The sequence below is a fragment of the Ananas comosus genome, linkage group 13 (assembly GCF_001540865.1).
Source record: "Ananas comosus cultivar F153 linkage group 13, ASM154086v1, whole genome shotgun sequence".
NCBI lineage: Eukaryota > Viridiplantae > Streptophyta > Magnoliopsida > Poales > Bromeliaceae > Ananas > Ananas comosus.
This window is the reverse complement of record NC_033633.1, coordinates 1,210,252-1,232,107: the sequence shown is the minus strand read 5'-3', so window position 1 is coordinate 1,232,107 and position 21,856 is coordinate 1,210,252. Positions and strand designations below refer to the sequence as shown.

At 34.7% G+C, this 21,856-nt stretch overlaps 3 protein-coding genes across 3 annotated transcripts; all 3 read right to left on the bottom strand.

Moving 5' to 3' along the window:
• On the bottom strand, window positions 160-2,910 carry LOC109719488 (40S ribosomal protein S23). The gene is made up of 4 exons (XM_020246211.1): window positions 2,767-2,910; window positions 1,016-1,171; window positions 796-922; window positions 160-547 (listed from the first exon to the last, which is right to left on the bottom strand). The coding sequence occupies exons 1-4, from the start codon at window positions 2,769-2,771 to the stop codon at window positions 407-409; spliced, it is 429 nt and encodes a 142-aa protein (XP_020101800.1). The 5' UTR covers window positions 2,772-2,910; the 3' UTR covers window positions 160-406.
• Window positions 5,194-7,569, bottom strand: LOC109719025 (dof zinc finger protein DOF2.1-like). Its single transcript, XM_020245516.1, has 2 exons — window positions 7,382-7,569; window positions 5,194-6,322 (listed from the first exon to the last, which is right to left on the bottom strand). Exons 1-2 carry the CDS (start codon window positions 7,406-7,408, stop codon window positions 5,426-5,428), a joined length of 924 nt encoding a protein of 307 aa, XP_020101105.1. The 5' UTR covers window positions 7,409-7,569; the 3' UTR covers window positions 5,194-5,425.
• Window positions 16,677-20,826, bottom strand: LOC109719675. Its single transcript, XM_020246456.1, has 9 exons — window positions 20,725-20,826; window positions 20,180-20,586; window positions 19,677-19,794; window positions 18,953-19,059; window positions 18,296-18,381; window positions 18,053-18,162; window positions 17,938-17,967; window positions 17,443-17,572; window positions 16,677-16,950 (listed from the first exon to the last, which is right to left on the bottom strand). The coding sequence occupies exons 1-8, from the start codon at window positions 20,824-20,826 to the stop codon at window positions 17,516-17,518; spliced, it is 1,017 nt and encodes a 338-aa protein (XP_020102045.1). The 3' UTR covers window positions 16,677-16,950; window positions 17,443-17,515.

The following is a 21,856-nucleotide window of genomic DNA, read 5'->3' as shown; positions in this document are numbered from 1 at the left end:
AAAAATAGAAAGTTTCAAATAATGAGCATCTGTTTTTGAGCCCATGGATCTTATTTCAACTCTCTCTACAGCATTAAAAGGTACAAAACAGGCTACAAATTATAATCAAAATAAACACAAGCAAATCATAATAACTTCTGATGAAGGGGGCTAGAAAAATTTGACTACGAGCACTGAAATTCAATGCTGGAGAATTCGAAAGAAAATTTGGACAATGGATGACACAGGTAGGGTCTGATGAGAAGATAAAATAGCATCACATAAGTACCAAATTCAGTTCAGGGAGAAATTCAGGGGGTCAAATACACTTCAAAACTCTAAAACTTAGAGACCAATAAGACCATAAAGAGGAAAAAAAACGGCGAGTAACTTCCCTTCAAAATCCTCTTGCCAACTAGTAGCAGCTCTAAGATCTGGGCTTCTCCTTTTTCTCCTTGAAAAGAGCCAGTAGAGAAACACCAGAGACCTTCACAACCTTAAATCGGACACCGGGAATATCACCGACGGCATGCCCCTTTCGACCAAATCCAGCAATCAACACTTCATCCTGCAAATGAGTGTTTTTTTTTAGCACCAACATAGTAAAATCATTGCTTTTGGGCATTAAAAAATCCACTTGGATCCACTTTTATTGTTTCTACAGTTGTCGACCGGGATGTTCTTGCATAAAGCAGATTGTAGATGTTGACCAAAAGTTGATAAAGTAGAAGCGAATGAAGTAGCAAAATAGAAGGTGGGGGGTGGGGGGGATTGATAATAAAAAATTAAGCACGAGAGATAGTCATAAATAATTACATTTTCCTCAATGTAGTTTAAGCAACCATCATTGGGCACAAAAGCGGCGATCTTCTTCCCATTCTTCACGAGCTGTACTCGCGCACACTTTCTGATAGCAGAGTTAGGCTGCTTTGCCTCAATGCCACTGCAGTTAAATTCTAGCATGTTAATTCCCAATTAAAAAAACATAAGTATAAAAAAGAAAAAATATATATAGACTAGGAGTCTTTTGACCCACATTTTTTCTAAGACGATCCCTTTAGCATGGGATGAGCCGGCAAACGGCTTCTTCCACTCGTTGCCAAGGTGGCTTTTCTTATAAGCTTTGTCAGCCCACCGCTGGTTTCTCCTGTGGGTTTTCAGCTTGCGCCCAGCTCCCATACCACGTGTCTTCCTGCCATTTGATTTCCAATATAAATATTAGAAATCTTTTCTCCAGAAAAGGTTTTCCTAAAGCACTGATAGGCAAATAAAAAGAAATCGCAAAAGACACCTAATGAGTCTTTAGCCAAATGAAGTAAGCTCTAAGAATTATCAACAATTTGTATTTTATGTTTCATGATGGTTATATTCCATCCAAGAAAGAGAAAGTCTGATATATCGATGCAAAAAGGTTACTTCTTAAAGGGCTTCAACTGTATAGGGAAAAAAGAACTTCAAATACTAATTACATTTTTTACCAAATACCTATATGATATACATATTTTGAATAATAGATCAATACTATCATTGTTCAGTAGACAATGCCTTTCACTTGCAATTTTCACTTATCCAATAATTAAAGGTTCCAATACCTCTAAGCAACCAATTCAAACCATAGGAAAGACATTACACAGCACAGAACAAAAAGATAGAAAGGATGAAACAAGAAATAAACTACAGGTCCTTATAATGTAACATGCTTAGAGTACACTCCTGAGATTCGGAAACCTCAAGGGCTATTGAACAATGACATATAATTCATCTAGCTTGTGATAATTTTAGGCGGAAATATATATCCAGAGTCGAATAAGCACCAGATCGTCAATAAGCATATGCAAAAAAGCAAGTAAATACAAGTGACAGCTTGGTAATATTCAACCGAAATTGACTTAATATAACAATGATAACCATAAGCCAAAACTTTCAAAGAAAACTTTCAATAAAATGCAGAGATAATAACATACTCATCTGCATACTAAATTCAACACCTGCCTCTTAAGTCCAAAACATTCCCAGAATTAAAACAATCTTCTGCTACTATCTTCCTTATACAAATGTACTTTCAGATAAAATAAAAGTTCTATAAGTAGGGCACTGGCTTTATAAAATATATCTGAACTTTATGGACAGTAATTATTCTACTCAAGTTGAATTATTCTATGTTGATACACAAAAAATTCCAACCAAACTCTACAATTATCCTTGTTTCCCTTTAACAATGCACAAGAAAGTAATAAGATGGAATGGATAGCAATAAACAGTAAAACAAATGAACTAAAAGGCATAACATCAACACGATTGTTTCGAAAATGTATGCCACTAAGTGTACAGTCCACAAATTCGAAACTTTGAGGACTATTAAGTGACTCAATGGCAACAAATCTATTTGGCTTATGTTAATGTTAGGCGCTAATGTACACATTCGAATCAGCACCGGACCGTTCATAAGCATATGCAACAGAGGAAGCATTACATAACTGATTATACCATTCTCTTATCCCTAAATATATTACATCAACAATTGCTGCAAACAACAATTCTCAACAAATAAACCAAAAATATTAGAACAAATCACAGATTAATTACACTATTTCCTTATAATTATTCTCAAAATCCTTGCCACAAACACTAACACATCAACAACTAGAACAAAATTTTATATCCAGATCATTGCTAATGGTTAGTAAGAATCACTAAGGTATGATAGAAATAGTACATAAATCCACAAAAAATTGCAAAATCAACAAAAAAAAACTACGAAAAAAAGCATTAAAAGATCGCGCTTACCCCATTTTCGATTGATGAAGGAGACGATCTCAGCTGCCGTGTTAGGACGAAGGTGGAGAGCGCCGCAGCGTTAGGGTTTGAAGTGGAAAGAGGCAAGAGGCGGAGTGGGCTTTTATAGGAAGCAATGTGGCGAGGGTTTTTAGATTCTAGGGCAAAACACTGGACGGTTTGATGGGTGAATCTGTAGATCCGACGGTTGTGATTGGTTGATTGAATCTCGTGAGGGACGGAGACCCCTCAACTATAGGGCGAATGTATTGCAATTTTTTTAGGGTTAATTTCATACCGGTCCCAGCAAACATGATAAATAAGAGATATATTCCTGCCGTTAATCACCGTTAGAGAAATCTAGCTAACCACAGTTAAAATACTTAACCATGATCCATTAACAAGGTAAAATGACATTTTTATCCTTTTTCATCTTCCTCTCCTGCTTCTTCTTCTTCCTCTTTTTCTTCGTATCTTCATTTTCCTCCTTTTCTCCTCCTCTTTCTTCTTCTTCGTCGTCATCGTCGATGATCCAATCATCGTCGCCGTCATGCTGCCCGCGTGGGCCATCATCACGGGCGCCTCCGATGGCATCGGCCATGCCGTGACTCCAACAAGCTCCGCAACCCCGTTGGCTGCAATCCCGACAAACTCCGCAAGGTCGCCATCGCCGCCGTCCGCTCCCAAGCCGGAAGAGAAAGAGGAAGAGGGCAAGAGCAAAATTATTATTTCACATTTTTGCTGTTAAAAAATTAACAGTTTTCTAACTGATCTTAACCAGAGGAATATATATGATACATTAGAACTTTTGTAGGAATAACTTATGAAAGTTAAACTTTGCAGAAGTATATATGTTATTCACCATGTTTGCGGGAACCTGTATGAAATTAACTCTTTTTTTAACTCGAAACCATTTCAACTTCTAGTTTGTTAGAATTAACTAATTAAAGTTTTAAAAAATTAGAAATTATTTCAGTTCATTAGTAATTTTTGTCAAATTTAATAACTTTAACTTTTTTAGTAGATAAAATTTAACCCATTAATGGTTAATAACTTAATAAACTTGATAAAAATTTTAAAGTAATTTAGTCTAAATTTTTAATTTTAAAAAATTAAAAGCTGGTGAGTCACTTCAAAACAAAAAAAAGAAGCTCAGGTGCTATTTCTGAATGGCCTATATAGTTGAGGACACTTTTAACCAAAAAAATGATTTAATATAAACTCAAAATAATAACATTTAATGATGATAATAATAATAATAATAATAATAATAATAATAATAATAATAATAATGATTTAAGTTAAATTTGTTTTGGTTCTCCAACCCAGACACTATGCTTGAGCATGTCCGGCCCAGCCGGCCCAGCCCAGTTTACAACCGGTAGGCCCAATTAGGTTTGTAGAATTGGGCCGTGTCTAATAGAAAATAAATCCAAGAACATCGGGACCCGTGTGCGCTGTTCATTCGTTTCCTTGGATGATCAGGTTTCTTCTGAATTTTTTTACGATCTGATTAGAGAAGAGTGATTATTTGCTTAGATTCGACATGACATGGTTTAGTGATTGATTCTCTGAGGGTTGGCAATTGAACCAAGCTACTAATAACCCGAGTGTAAAACTCGCCTTTCGCGTGGAATTATAATAATAAGTTAAACATGAATGTTGAAAATAAGATCATTTTACTTAATGAATGAAGCAGGTAGCTCGTTATCTATTTCCCAAAAAAAAAAGAAGAAAATAAGACCATTTTTTTTGTTTTAATGTAGGTGGTAGGCTACAACTCATCATCCTTCCAACTCAGAAAGGGATTCAAAAATCCGGGTCTCGAGCCCCGACGAACATCGATACTAACCAATTGCACAAGACTATGGCCAATGTTGATGATCAAATGTTGTCTCAGGCTTACTTTGATATTGACATTTATCTGATACTATTAGATAAAATAGATTTAGGGTAAAAGCATGTAGTGATATGTTTCTGCGCCCTCCGATGAAATCGCGAAAAATATATCGTAATCGATCCATCGCGATATGCGGAACGCAATATTACGTACGGAAACAAACGGCGCACGTAACGCAATCTTCTAGCAATCCCAAACGAAGCCTTAACCAAAGTATTTTTGAAAATTGATCTAGGCCGATGGGCCGGCCCAAGATACACAGCCTGAATTTTAATCATAGTTTGGGATTGGATTGATCTGGGCCAAGATTAGGAACCCAAGTTGTGCTGTGTGCAGTAAAATTACCCTGTACATTGCAGGATCAGTCACATAATTTTGTCTCTTTTTTCTAATCTAAATTAGCTGCATGATCAATCAATCATGGTGGCAATATGAGCAGCTATTTCAAAATTCAAACATTTAATTTCATTTAATATCTTCAACACATAGACCTGCAAGTGTGCAAGCACCCTGAAAAAGCAACCACTTGCAACATGCCATGATGGGGAAACCAATCTGAATACTTTCATTTGCTTTATAGTTTGTCAGATGACCACTCAGAGAAAAAGGATACATCAGATTAAAAAGAAGAAGATTAAAAAAGAAGAAGAAGAAGAAGAAGAAGAAGAAGAAAGGAAAAGCACTACTACAATGAAGAACATGAGACAAATACATTTCCCAGAATGGGAGAAAATGTCATGAACACAGAAACTGATCATCAGTGCAGCTTCCTCAGATCAAGGAGCTGTTGATGAGCCCATGCCAAGTAGAAGCAACCCCATTAATGCCCCAGTAATCTCTACCTAGATCCAAGTTCATAGCCCCATTAATCCCTTCCACTCCATTATTCATATCTTTGCAAGAAGACCCTTCCACTTCATGAGTAACTGCACCACCATGCCTCTCCTCAAAAGGCAACACCACCACCTCACTACCCCCACTACTCCCACCAACATCATTATTATTATTATTATTATTATCTAACCCATAGCATGGCATGTGAAACCCAGCAAAGTTCTCACTCCCAAGGAACCCACCTCTCAAGATGTCAAAGAACCCACTTGTGGGCCCACCTGGGCAAGGGTTTGGGCTAGGGCTAGGGCCAGCACCTAAAAGCAAGCTGTGGCCATTGCCATGCTGATCACTACCAGCAAAGGCCAGAGTTAGATCACTTGGGTCATAAGAAAATGGTGCATGGATCAGGTTGGAGAGCAGTGGGGTGATGCTGAGGTTGGTGGTGGTGTTCTTGGAAGGGAGAGAGGAGGAGGAGGAGGAGGGAGAGGTGGAGGAGGAGGAGCAAGGAGAGAGGGAGGAAGAGGATGATGAGGATAGTTTCTTCTTGCTTTTCCTGCAGCCACCTCCAACAGGGACATTCCTCAGAGATCCCCCCTGGGTCCAGTACCTTCTGCACCCTTTGCAGAAGAATCTGGGCTGGGAGAGGCTGTAGTTGTTGTAGTAGCAGAACTTGGTGTTGGTGGAGTCACATCTTGGACATCTCAGGGCTTGATCTTGGTGAGGCCTTGGCTTCTTGTCCTGCAGCTGCTGCTGCTGCTGCTGCTGCTGCTGCTGATGGGTCTTGTTGGGACAAGCTATGAGGGCTTGTTCTATTGAGTGGCTTGTGGCCATGAACTGCAAGATAAAGCAATAAGCAGTTAAAAAGAAGGCTTAGTTCAAGTTATTTATGCAATTATGTAGAGTTTTTGTTAAAGAATATGAAACATCTATTGGTTTCCAAAAGTTTAAGCTATTGAGTTTAAATATGAGATAATTAATAATACTATGAATTTGGTGAGACTCGAACTTGGAACCTCCTGTTCTAAACTTCTAATACTATGTTAAAAACTATAAAACAACTTTTAATAATACTAGAAAGGAAGTTTTGTTGAATGTGTTTACGATCAATGGCCTTCCTTTTTTTCTAAAATTTTCTATACATGAACAAGTGAGAGAAAGAAGGGAAATAAGGCCTAGAATGATGGAAAATAGATGCTTTTCAAATAATATGCTAAATTGTTTACCTACTTCTAAGAACTCGAATGATTGAAACTTTACTTGGATTTAGATTATCAAATTGTGTTTCAAAAGATAAAACTAACTACTAACATTGAGGCTTTGTCTTTAGGCTTTAGCACTAGCTTGTTCAAGTTGAAAACAGATGAGATTAATTGTAGGCTAACATCAAAATGAACAAGAATGAGCAAAAAAACAAAAAAAGGCTCTTAGCACAAAGCAAATAGCTAATAGTGAACAAAATACAAAGGATTATTCAATTAAGATTGCACTCAACTGAAACTGCCAAGAGATTCATCTCAACTAAGGGAAACTTTTGAAGGTTAATTAACATGGCAAATTTTGCTAACAAGATGAAAACTAGACTACATACCCAAATTAATTAATTAAACAAAATTTGAGAAAACACTTTCAGGCAAAAGCCCATGTCCAACTAAGCCTTTAATTAGTGTGCCACAACAAAAAAGTTCAAAAAATAAATAAAACCAAGCCATGAATAAATTATCAAGAAAAACAAAAGGAGAAAACAATGCAATATGTATGAAGCAAAGTTAAGAGGAAAAAGCAGGAAAAGAAATAAAAGGATGATATAGGAGATGATGATGTTGTGTGTTCATAGCATGCAATTATATATATAGATATATAGATATATATATATATATATATATATATATATACCTGGTATTGAGCACTAGAGATCTCCATCCATGCAAAAATTGTATTTGGTATTTGATGAAGGAGCCAATTAATTATGCTAAGAATATGGAGGTCACTGCACTGGGAATTTCTTTGAACTTAAGAAAATGGTCTCAAAACAAAACAAATTAAGGAAGAGAGTAGAGATGAGCCCCTTCTCCCCCACCCCCCTCCAATAAATAGGAGTGTAGAGAGAGAGAGAGAGAGGGAAGGGAAAATGATTATTTTCCGTACGTAAGAGAGAGGAGAGAGAGTGGGCCCGGGTTTGGCGTGGAGCGTGGTGGACGTTACATGGGACGCTCGCCTTCTCGCGTAAAAGTCTTCTCTGTAACAGTTATATTACATTACATATATTCGTAAAAAAAACTTTAGCAGAAGTAATGTGATAATAACATGATAAAAGTCTTCTCTGTAACAGTTATATTACATTACATATATTCGTTAAAAGAACTTTAGCCGAAGTAATGTGATAATAACATGATAAGTTAAGGGTTTGATTTACAATAAAATTTTATACGTTATAAGTGTGACGAAGAAGACTTTTCCTTTCTTGTGAGTTCACAGGGCTCACCTTTTATTGTAACTATATATTGCACCTTGTAGCATACACTACCGTATAGCTAATGATGTTTTGCTTTGTAGAATGGTAATGTCTAATTAAAAATAATATAATAAGTTTATGAATTAATTAAGCTCCTATATTTTTAAAAGTGTCAAGCCAATGGTGCTTATAGGTTTTCAGTTATTGAATTAAGAAAATGTGTGGTTGATATGATAGTAGTTTTTTAGGATTGAGTAGGTAGTTAGTCGAATAATATGATTTAACAAATAGAAATGATCAAATGGGTATATTCAATGATATAAAACTTATAAGCATCAAGTGCTCTGTGCTTCTACAAGCACCATAGCCGGACTCTTAAGTTTACGATGAAATAATGTGTTATTTTTGTATTTTCATATAATGTCGAGGCATATAATTGAATACTATTATTCTTATGTGAAAAAAGTAACTCTATATATGGTTTCGATGTGATTTTTTTTTTTTTTTTTTTTTTTTTTTTTTTTTTTTTGTGAGGAAGAAGGTGGCAAACTATTTGTTTCATTCGTTTTTTTAGAAATAAACTCAACTAAAAATATAAGACGACAATCAAGTTTTTAGCTAACTCCATTCGGGTTGGGTTTATTTTACCAAAAGTTGAGAGAGATGAAGTAGTTTTTAGTTGTAAATGTCAATTTCCGTTGTTTGGTCCATCATAGCTTTGCATGCCTTCAGTCGAAACTCCAACTTCTCATAATAGTGTAAATAACTTCGGTCCATCCCATACGAAGTGAATTACGAAAAAAAAGAAGTAAAAAAATACTAAAATATTAGCCATGTCTCACATCTCTAATTTTTACGTCATTCAATTTTTGTCAAATAAATAGTAAAACAGTAAAACTCGAGGAACTTTGATCCCACCACCATATAAATAAACAGTAAAAAAATAAATTTTTACTTGAATTTTAATTTATTTGACTCAAATTTGAATTTGAAACTCACTTTCAGTGAAACAAACAGAATCGAGGTGCAGCAGGCGTTTCCGTGTGAATGTTGGTGAGGGTTAATTGAGAAAGAAGCAAAGAATAATAGTAGGATGATTGCAACAACTTTCAAAGGGTTCTCAGGAGAGGAGGTGGGGCCGCAGGGGACTAAGGCTGCGGCCACCCAATCCGAGAGTTGTGTCGGTGATTGGGTGAGTGGTGGGGGCCCGCAGAAAGCAGATGCCCATCCCAGATGCCCCTTCCTACTGAGGGAAGTCTACAGTGTTACAGTCACATCGCATCATCATCTGTATCCAATTAATTATATTTTTTTAAAAAAATATTTTTAAAATTATGATAAAATTAATTAATTTCAGAAAAATAAATTGATTTGGTGAAAAACATCGCATTATTATTCTATATAACAATCAAGCACTTTTTTTTTCTACTAAATTGTCTAATTTTTTTTTTAATCTTAGATACTCCGGAAAAATTATAAACTATAGTCATAAAATATATAAGTATGTAATAATTATTATATTTTATATTAGTATAATTTAATTGGTTTAAAATAAATTTTATCAATTATACTAGCCACGATAGATGGTGACCCTTCTGAATATTACATTAACCCTCTTTGAGTTTTTATAAATGGGAGAGAGTCCATCACACCATTCGAGAGAAAAAAATAAATAAAAAAAAAAAAATCAGTAGGAAGCTCTTCAATAATACATCAGATTTGTCTCTACTCAAAAATTATTATATCTTAAAAAAATATCTCTTTCAATCGAAATATTATTGGAGAGTTTTTCACTAAAATTTTATTCAATGAATAGTGTATTTTATTTTTGACAATGTAGCTCCACACTAGGTGTAGGATCTAGTTATATGCTTCTCCGATTACAGTTATAATCATAATTTTATTATTTTAGAATATAAAAAATTTAAAAATATTATCTTATTTTTAGATTTTTCAACTATCGCATCACTAAACTAAAGCGGTCTACGTGGTGGACCCGGTCCATGCAACAATTTATCAACTCTTAAGTAAGGAACACGAAGTGGGACCCACCTGGTCTTCGCTCGGTGCAAGAAAGGAATCATCATCATTGTAGCCATACAGTATGTCCACATTGGCGGATTTTAATTTAACCCGATCTACTTAAGATGTGGATTGTGATTTATCCTAATGGATTTAGAATAAAAATAAATTATATATTTCTTATCAGTTAAGAAACGTATCTATTAGCGCATATCTATTACATGTTAATAGATTTTCTAATCCTTATGAGATTCAGGATATTTAGGGGTTTGTTATTCTATAAATACGTCCCCTTGTTTTCTCTCATGAAGGACGATAGAATACGATCAAAATTCGTAAGAACCCACGAAATATCTTTCTTATTCTCTCTCTTCTTCCTCTGGGATTTCCACCTACGTTTCCGGAATTTTGGAGTGTGGACATAGAAGAGGACTCTGGTAGCCCTCTTCGATCGGCATCCGTCGCATCAGATCCGCATCCGATCCGTGGCATAAGGCGTACGCGAAGGAAAAAGCGAAAAACGTGGGAGATCCAGAAGTATCGAGGCAAGTACGCGAAGGAGAAAGCGAAAAACGTGGGAGATCCAGAAGTATCGAGGCAAGGACTATCTAAGAAGGCTTGTAAAACAGGCGAACCGATCCAAATTTGGGTTCTCGGATACGTTGGCTATCCGGTTTGTAAGTTTCCGCTGCCCTATAATTTCCAACAATCATCATCATCATTCATTCATTCATCAGGCGGTGTGAAGTGAGGGTCGCATACCGAAGTTTATGCGGGGGTATACTCGTATGCAATCCACCAAAGGACTCTTTCCCCACTGCTTTTTACCGCATAATTCCACTACTTAATACTTAATTAGATCGCATATGGATTTGTTTAATCGAATTTTTCGGGGTAATTAAATTAGTAATTTTAATTATGGCACTGTGTTCCAACAATATTCTCTTTAATACAGAGTATAGTACGAGTGGAGAGAATGTTACAAATTACGAGGCTTCTATCATCATAGTAAATAACATGCATGCGCGCACAGAGATAATAATATGATAATGCAAAGCGTTAAGTACATAATGATATGTTTAGATCCTTCACTTTATTAGATTAATATTAATTGATGCTTCTTTTGTTGAGAAAAGGTATAGGCATGGGTTTAATTTAGATCTCGTAAAACAACTATAATTGATTTAAACCTCGCCTACAATTAAAAAGTTGTAAATTTGATAAATGTGCAAAATAATTTTTTTATGTAAAATTATACTATTCTAATTTTTAAGTGAGATTATAATAAATAAATTTTAATTAATTTGGCGAGATCAGCATGAGGCGTTTTTACTCCAAACCAAATAAATTAAAAATTCTTCTATGTTCATTTTTTTAATTACCAACGGAATATCATAATTTAAATAAATGTTATCTGTACGCTTTATATTATTTAAAAATAATTAACTTTTTACTAATTTAATCTGTTTTGTAATAATTAAAATTTTAAATGGAAGTAGTATTAGTTTTACAAATACTAATTTTCTTTCATTTTCTAGTGATTAATGAAGCGGAGACAAAGTGAGGAGATTCACGAGCATGTCATCGCTTTAAGCTTAAAATCATAATAATAAAAATAATAATAAAAAATTTATTATTATTATTATTTTATTATTTTTTTCTCTCAAAAAAAATAATAAAAAAAAAAGCATTAACGGCTCGAGTTGGAGGGTGTCTCGCCTTCCAGGCCGCAAGTCCCGCGTGGTGAGGTGAGGGGCCGCCAGCGCCGCCTCGAGAAGCGCGTGAATCGGTTCCATGTCATGTCATTACATCCCCCGAGAAACATTTAAAATAAAATTATTAAATTAATAATAAAATTAAAACTAAAAAAATATTAAAATAAATATCCGATAAACTATATGGTACCGTTTGGTTCGGGTATAAGCAAGAACTAGCTATTACAGGAATAGGTACAAGTATGGGGATAAGAAAAATAGTGTTTGGATGAAAATTGGGTTGTTCCGGAGGATAAGAACAATTTTAGGTAGTTTTATATAAAAAATGGAGGTGTTGGTGGGGATAACCGAAAACTACTATTCTCGGGTAAAAAATTAGTGTTTGGGTATAAAAGGGGGGATAAGGGGCTATTCCTATTCCTATCCCCTAACCAAACAGTGCCTATGTAGATAAGATATGTAAATATCTAAAATTTTTTGTATATAATTTAATAAAAAAGTAACGGAGAGATCGACGACGAAAAGAAAAGAAAAAATCACAGAATACTAATTTGATACACTTTAAATTATAGAATGCCAAAATAAAAAAATAAGAAACCCTACTTGAAGTTTTTGGGACATTACATACGCACCAACGGACTAGTATACTGTATTCTTATTTGAATCTTATTCGATATTATCTTAAATAATTTATTTATAAAATTTATATATTTAAGTAAGTGAAGGATGTAATCAAATATTTAAATTAAATATTATATTCAGCTTTCGAATAATCTTTTGAATAAGATAAATTAGCTTGTAGGTTAAATATCTTTTGACTCAGATAAATTAGCTCGTAGGTTAAATACGCTGTTCTATTAAATTATGAATATTAAGACTTTTTAAGAAGTAGAAATTAAAATTCCTTTTTATAATTACAGTAGCATGTTTGGTTAATGATTATTGGAATAAAATGAGAAATAAAATTGTATTGTATTAGATGTAAAATGAAATGACAAATTGTTCAAAAATGTTTGGTTCATTATCAAAATAAATATTTAGAATTTTGAGAGCAAATTTTGATTGAGAGAGAGAAAAGTGCTGAAGGAAAAGAAAGGGAATGTATTTGTAAGAAAAGATTTTTAGTGATTTGCTTAGAATGAACCAATCCGAAATTCAAAGCCGGATTAGATGATAAATGAAATGAAAAGCGAAATTAAATTTATGTAAATGGAACGACAACTATCAAAATTAACGAATCTTATTCCTATTTCGTAATTTAGAACATGTGAACCAAAATATCATTTTGATTTCAGTGTATCAGACAGATGAATCAAATATGCGAACCAAATATGCCCTAAATATTATCCTGATTTGAGAGTATCAAACAAATAAATAAAATATATATATAAATCAAGTACGTAATGAGTGTCATTTTGATTTCAGAGTATGGAACAGATGAATTAAATATGTGAACTAGATATGTTCTAAAATATTATTCTGATTTGAGAGTACCAAACGGATGAATCAAATAAGGTGGGCTACTGCATTATCAAGGTAGAGGATAGAAGAGGCAGAAGCGGAACAGCAGAAGCGTCCAAAGAAACGGAACGGGACCCACGCAGGACCAAGAAGAGGGGGGTGAGGTGGGGTGAGGGGGGTGAGGTGTTCCGTTGCTCTCAATAATACGGAAGCGTCAGTCAAAACACGACAGCAACGGTTTCTTGTTCAGCTCGATCGGCTGAGAGGAGGAGGAGGAGGAGGAAAGGAGGGAGAAAAGGATGGAGGGAGGGGGGGGGGGGTGTTTGGGGCGTCGACGGGACGCCGTTACTAGCTGCCAGAATCAGGATTAGCCGATACTCATACTACGCCGACAAGCCGACAACGCGCCTATCCCACCGACGGCGCTCGCCTGCTGTCGTGCCTCCCTAAATATCTCTCTCTCTCTCTCTCTCTCTCGTTCTCTCGTTTTCGTTACGGAATGCGGCCTGGTATTACCACACAAGCACGACAATATATAATATATTTATATATAATATATATATATGATATATAATATATATATATTAGAAAATGTACGTACAAATGCACGTAATAATTATTAGATAAAAGTTATAAATTTTTTAAATTATTTTTTAATTTTAGGCCATATTTAATATGATTGCCAATATGTATCTAAAAATTTAAAATAATAAATCACGCTATTAAGAAAGATATCCTTTAAATGATAATAATTAACAATAATCTCTAATGCAAAAATTACTTTTGAAATTAAATAGAAAAAATAAAATCTATTGGAAATAAATTTTAAAATAAATAAAAAATAAAATCCGTTATCTTAAAAGAAAATATATTAAAATTAAATAGATAATATCTAAAAAAGATATTTAAAATAAAATAGAAAAATATCTTTATAGGATTTCACATCCGTAATCTGTTATAGAAAACTTACTTTTGAAATTAAATAGAAAAATTTATATTTTTAGAATTTTACATCTCTAATTTGTTGTAAGAGAACTTACGTATTCATTATTGTTTTTATTTAACTTTTTATTCTTATATTTAAAATTTTTCGTACGGAAAGAGAAAAATGGGCGCTAATTTCCGCCTGAAAAATGGGTCTGTCGACAGACCAAATTTGAATATACGTGCTTTTATATTATATAGTATATATAATATAATATATATAATTAATTACTAAAATATATATATATATATATATATATATATATATATATATAGAGGCTAGGGCTACTATCCTATTAATAGAATTGGAGCACTTATCCTATTAAATTTTTCTTGATGATAGAGATTCCGAATCGATGGTCGGAGCCGTTGAAATTGATCTAGAGTATTTGAAATATCTAGAAACTAAATTTCATAAATTTTAAAAATTATTTACATGGTGATCAAAGTGTAGTAAAATCGACAATTTTTGACGGCCTATATGAGCCATTTGCTTGTTTAACGGTGTAGAACAATTCAAATTGCTTGAATTTTTGATAGAAAATTCTTTATACTATTTAAATAATGTTTGATAACTCTGATTGTGAATTGAGAAAGTCTAACATTTATTTTAAGAAGGTTATTCATTTATGACCGTTTATTTTTAAACTCTTAAGATGAACTTGATAATGATTTTTAAATATTACAAAATTTGGTTTCTAAACATTTTTAATTGTGTAGATCAATTTCAACGGTGCCGATTATCAATTTGAAGTTCCGATCATGCAAAACGACTTGATAGGACAATGGTCCCAATCCTATTAATAGGATAGTAGCCGGACTATATATATATATATATATATAATGAATTATGCTACTAGACTATCAATAGCACCAAGCCCTTGGTACTATTGAGTTTTTGGCCGTTGGATGAAAGGATGTGCGGTCATGATGATAGTGGTCCCCGGTTAAATTGATAATGGTCCCCTAGGGTTGAGTGTATATATATATATAGAGAGAGAGAGAGAGAGTGAGGCTACTATGCTTTTTGAAGCACGGAGCCTTCCGTGCTTCCAGGTTGTTTTCGATGTTACGACTTTCGAATTATCGATCGGCTCCGTTAAACTTGATCTGTCGATCGGCTTCGTTAAACTTGATCTAGAATATTTTGTAAGTATCTAAAAAATAAATTTTAATAATTGTTGCTGCCATATCATTTGCCTAGTAAATCGAAGAGGCCAAAATCAATTAATTTTAATGCCCATAGTGAGCTGTTTACAAGTGTTATACGTAAGGAAATATTTTCAGAATCAGTGAAATTTTGATAGAAAATGCATTCTTTACAGCTTATTAGTAAAACAAGATCAATATTTTGGATCTAAATTTAATCGTCATACATGATCGAAGCGTTTGTAAGATTTTTATTGTTCAGCGTTGATTTTGAGGCCCCTTCGTTCACAGTAGAACAAATATATCGAAAATCGCATAATTTATTTTCTAGGTACTTCAATGACTTTAGATCACAGTTAACGGAGCCGATCGACTCGATTCAAGAAGTCGCAACATGGAAACGACACTAAAGTAAGAATCGCCCGTCCTTCCAGAAGCATAGTAGCCTCACTCTATATATATATAATATATATATATAGTATATAGTATATATATAATATATAGAGCTAGAATACTATCAATAGCACACAATAGCTTCCGATTAGCATAGTAGCTCTACACTATATATATATATATATATATATATAATATATATATATTATATATATATATATATATATATATATAGTTGTATATATATATAGTCCGTTTTCTATGAAAGTATGAATGTCTCCATATTTGTAAATTATTTTTGATAATAGAATATCTGATTCGATAATTGCCTCCGTCAAGTATAATATACTCTATTAGAATTATTTAGAAACTACATTTCATAATGTAACATATTTGTAAGTTCAACGGTATATAAAAATCCAAATTATATAAAATTTTAATAGAAAATTCTACTTAACATCAAGAGTGAGAGCAATACTTTCGATTTGAAATTCGAGTCTTTTATCTCTATTTTTTATAAAATTTTTATTTTCAACCAACTAGTCGTTTACTAGGCAAATAAAATCAAAATTATGAAATTTAATTTCTAAATAGTTCTAATAACGTACATCATGTATAACGAAACCGATCTTTGAATCCGATGTTTCATCATCGAAAATAATTTACAAGTACAAAGACCCTTGTACTTTCGAAAGAGTAGGAGCCTAGCTCTCTTTATATATAATTTATCAGAATTAAAGACCTTTTTGAATTTACTATCCAATTTTTTAATTTATTTGATTTGAATCTGAAACGACACTTTAATTTTAAAATTTAAACTAATTTTTTACTTTAATGTATTTATAATTGTAAAAATTGTATAAAATATATTAAATAAACTCGTAAAAACAAATAACATAGTCAAAATTTGAAGCTAAAGTGTTATTTCTCTCCTCTCCTATTCTCCTATTGTTGAGTATCAGACCCTTACGATTTCTACCTACCTGTGTTATCAAAAGAACCAAACATACTATTGGAAGAAAGATTCACTGTTTTTGTTTTCCAAAAACAAAAACCGGACTATGTTTCGTTTCAAACTCCTGCGTAATCTCTTTATGCACAAGGGATTGAAAACACATTATCAAACACTCTTAAGAGCACGCCATATCAACAAGATACATACGATTTTGAGAGTAATACAAACATCTGAAGAAATTATCGCATAATGAATCATCGAGTCTTTCCCCTCACCCATTCATCCTGCATTAAAATCTCTGAACCAGTAGGCTAAATGGAGCTAAACAATCCTGGTAAGAAGAAGAAAAGAAAATTAACGAATCGCAGTGGTGTGGCATGATGAATGTGCATTGCATGAGAAATCACACTCTACAAAAAAGCCATGCCAAACAGACACTTCGAGCAGCTTACTTAGCCCACTATAGGCGTAGCGTTGTTTGATAAAATAATATTGTCTAAGTATTGTTATTAGGAGAAACACTAATTTAATATCTTTCTAATAATTTCACTTTACGGCGAAATCAAGAGCTTCAAATTAGTGTTCCCACTTTTAGAGCTCAAAATCTCATCTCAGTTTTTGCTCCTTCCTATTCGCCAGACACTCTACTTCAAGTGGCCGCAACTAAAAGTGCAAAGAGTAGTAGGGCCTGAGAGGCACTTGAACCATCTATGTGGCGAAAAAATTAGTGTGAGGGCAGGACTATTGAGTATAATATAAAAAGGGTAAACTAGTCATCTGGTTTATTCAAGTGAAAAATTCAATGTCAATAGCAGGTGCTTACCATCTTCAAACAACATTTCGCCCCACTGAATCAGCAATCCCAAACTTTTGACCCAAAAAGAGATAAAGTAGCATCACAAAAGATCTTTTACCGCAAGACCATCTGCTATTGCTCTCTCAGCTATTTCTCTCTGGAGGAGGGAAAAGAGCTTATCAAAATGTCAACATATTCTAACAAACATGTTATGGACAATAAATGAAAATTAAATTGCGGGTGCAACACAATTCCTCTACTGGAATTTTTTAATGATAGCAGTTTAAAGAAGTGAAAACTTATACGGAACAACCGCCATCTCTGCAAGTTGACAATTTGCTTATATGATAGCTGAATGACTGGTATATGTTTACTTGCAAATCCAGTAAAAGTGGGAATTGTTATTAAGCTTTCTTAAAATTTTCTTTTTACTTTGTTTTTTTTTTTTTCCAGCAATGTTCAAGGTATGTTAGCTCATGAAAATTAACAGCTCGACCTAGATAAGAATTAGAAAAAACATGCCTGTATTTGTGAGGTTATGCGTCCTGGTCCCTGGTTACCGTTGCATAAACTTTGTTAAAATCCCAATTTAATGTCCCTATCTGAAAAAGCCAAAAATATTAGAAAGTATATGTACCTCAAATTGCTTCATTACCCACAGTACGTCCTTCCAAGTACTCAGTCGTAAATCTTCGTATGATAATGGAGCTTGAATTGTCTCGACGTGCTGCACTAGCCTTAAGCTACCTGCAATAACTTGCTCAGAATTCAACCTCTGTTTCTCAAAAAAAAAAAAAAAAAAAAAAAAAGAGGAAAAAAGAGAAAAAGAGAAAAAGAACAATAATAAAGCAACAAAGAAATAAGAATCACATGTATCTACTTGTGACAAAGGCCTCTTCCCAAAGTTCGCGTTCTGACCATGACGGTGCAATCTCTCGTACAGGGATTCCAATGCAACAGCAAACCCTAACCAACCAATAATCAGAATAAGTGCGAGGCTTCATATTGCACACCGTACATACTATAGCTGAATGTAAAGAATATAATACATAAGGGATTTCTTCCAGTCAAAAGTCCTTTGGAACTGAGTGAAGAAATATTTGATACTCACAATTCCCAGATGGTAAAATCAAATAACTATACATTAACAACAATAGCTTTAACAAAAACGAATAGAACACAAGTGTCTCTTTTGTAATATAGAAAGACTGCAATATGCACATAACCGCATGTATATTTATCAAGATAAGAGTTCCTTTAAAACATTATCAGGATGAGATGAAAGTAAGAAAAGAGAAAAATATCTGAGCTTGCATGCTACAAAAACTGCATCTATAATTTTCCGATTGAACCTTCATTAGTAGCTTTTGAATTAATTTATCATGCATCTTGATGGAAGAGCAAGAGTGGGCAGTGGAAAAATCTGACCAAAGAAGGGTGACAATGTAATACAAGGCCGCAAGAGAGTGGTATGAAGCAAATTATTTTCTTCATTAAAAAAGATAGACCAACTATAGGAAATGAGAGAAAGGTTTACTCAATCACTAGCTGGCGTATAACACCAGGGAGTACCCCATCACTTATCGGAGCTGTTTGCACTTCGATCATTGGATGATCAGGAGCAGCGGCAACGTCACTTACCACCTGTATTGTTAGAAAAAAAAATGAGAATTCTTTAATATAATATAAAAACTCAAGTTTTTTTTTTCTTAAGAAAAATAATATAATAAAGTAACATAGCAGCTAAGAAATGCTGTCATGATCATACGACAGATAAAAATCCATAAGGACTAAAATATGCATCAAAGGATTAGTCTACTCAAAGTCGGCAACATGCTAAGTAAATATACACATGACAACATTTCCATCTTGAAGGTGAAAGATGAAAATCATTTATAAGAAAGTAAGCAGCATTTCCTAATACATATCTTCTTCTTTGGAAAGTTAATGCCGTAGTGCGTATCTTACTTCATGAAGAGTGAATGATTACCTAAAACCGCGAATCAGAGATTTGAAAGAAAGGAGCATTGGCACATTGAGAAATTGATTTTGAAAATTTAGAATAGTTTGATCCTAATAGCTATTTTAGTTTAGCAGCTGGTGATGTTAATCATTAAAAAGTAGTCGAATCCTACTAAATCGACATTTTGACAGCTGCGATACAAATATTTTTTTTTTAAAAAAAAATATATCCAATTGAGAATGAAAACAAAAAAAGATGATTTACAAAAGAGTATGAATGAGAGAAAGATCGAACATGCCTTGCGACGTACAATGAAGAAGTTTGTGACGCTACCTTCAAGAATCTGATCCCCATCATTCGTCAACAGTAGCTCCGTCACCAAAGGTGGCCTCATCTTCTCCATACCCTTCCTCACCCTATCATCGTATCATAGAATCGACAAATATTTATCAAAACTAAGTAACTAACCAAAATAAATAAATAAATTCCAACCCGAGAAAACAAAGAAGAAGCATATATCTCCCCCCGTAGCTCAAAATTTCTCGAATATATCCTTCCAACATTCCAAAAATGTTGCAGAGTTGTCCTTCTGGTTGATTAATCATTACTTTACTGGTTTTCACCGTAGAGATCATATTGTCGCTAGATATATTACATTTCTAATAAAAAAAAAAGTCAACTTTAACAGGTCAACTAACAAGTAGAATCCAAATTTACGAAATTTAACAATGCAGAAGAATACATTTCGTAATTAAACTTGAGAGGGATAAATCCGCACTTTCATAAACCCTAATTTCTTACCGAGCCCACTCCGAATACTTTGCGGCCGCGACGACCCTCCCGGGCCCGGCGACCGCCAAGTGAGCCCCGCCGACGCCGAACACGGGCGGTAAATAAAACCCTAGGTGGACGAACACGTCGGCGCCGTTCCCCTCCTCGCCGCCGCCGCCGCCGCGGACGAGCGCGGTGATCGCCACCTCGGCCGTGGACCCGGTCCGCCGCCGCTCCTCCAGCGCCGCCGCTAGACCGGCGCGCACCGAGCCGTGGACCGCGCGGCGGAGCGAACCGGGCCGGAGCGGGCCCGGTCCGAGGAGGCCGGGGCGGGACTCGGCGAGGACGCGCGCCGAGTGGGCGAGGCGGCGGAGGTGGCGGTCCCAGAACAGGACTAGGGTTGCGTCGGCGAGGGTTCGGGTGGTGGTATAAACACCTGAGCACCGGTAAGGTTACCGCTTTGGTTAGGACTTAGTAGTGTAGTGAGGGGAAATTATAACTAGCCTAGGCTAATGCCTAGTGCTACGGAATTGGGGGGGGGGGGGGGGGGGGGGGGGGGTGGGGGGCGGAATTACGGGGGTGGACTCGAGGAGACGGAGACGGAGGGGACGGCGCCGCCCGCCGTAGGAGGACGCCGTTAACGACGAGGAATCGCGCCGGCGTAGAGCCGTAGTCATTTTGGGCACAGGCGCGCCAGTAGAGAGAGAGAGAGAGAGAGAGAGATGCGCGGACACGGGTTTACCGATGGGGGGTTTAGACGACGTTATGGACCGTTTACAATGGGCTCAGTTGTGAGATCTTTTATAGGCCGTGGGCCACATAATATTAATTGGAGGCCCAATTAACATAGATGAGCCCATAATTACCAATTGGGGACTAGTTCGGTTCAATTTTTATTTTTATTTTTTTTTTTTCCATTTTTAAGTGTGACCGTGTGAGTAGCACAAATGGAGTTTCCAATTTTCAACCTTTTGCGAAGCACTTCAGAATCACAACGAAATGCACTCACTATTTGGATAAACTAGTGCTTTATTAATCTTTTTTTTTCCTTTTTTATAAAAAAAATTGTTTCTAGGCGTAGTTATGGATTCAGTTTATATATTTATATATAGTGTTTACGAGACAAAATTTTAATGTCCTCTTTTGCCCTTTGCCATAGTGAAAATTAAAATATTAAAGTCACAAATGGAACAAAATTTGAAGCAACAAGAGTGTTTTATTAATCGGGAAGAACCAGTTGGACTGTGATCTAGTCTTTTTTGATTTGATCCGTAAAACCGGAGAGCTTTAAAATCCATGTCGACCCATTTGAACGGCGGTTTAACCGGTAAAACAATGAACCAATCCAGTTTTAGTTGAATTGTAAAATCTATTTATTTATTTTTCAATTTTTATTATTTTTTACTTAAAATTAATAATTTATTATTTTTGATATTATGTTTGCGTTACTGGTTCGACTAATTGAACCAGTGGTTGAACTAATTGAACTGTGATTTAGTATCTTTTCCGATTACAAATCATTTTCGGTTTTGAAATTATTGATAATAAAGGAACCAAACAGACACTAGATGTGACATGAATGTTTTTCATTCACAAAATTCTAAATTAATGATTATACATTTATACATGAACAAATTGATGGTCAAGGTAAGTAGCTATCTTATCCTTGAGGCGACTACATGTATCATCAATCACCATGATGATACG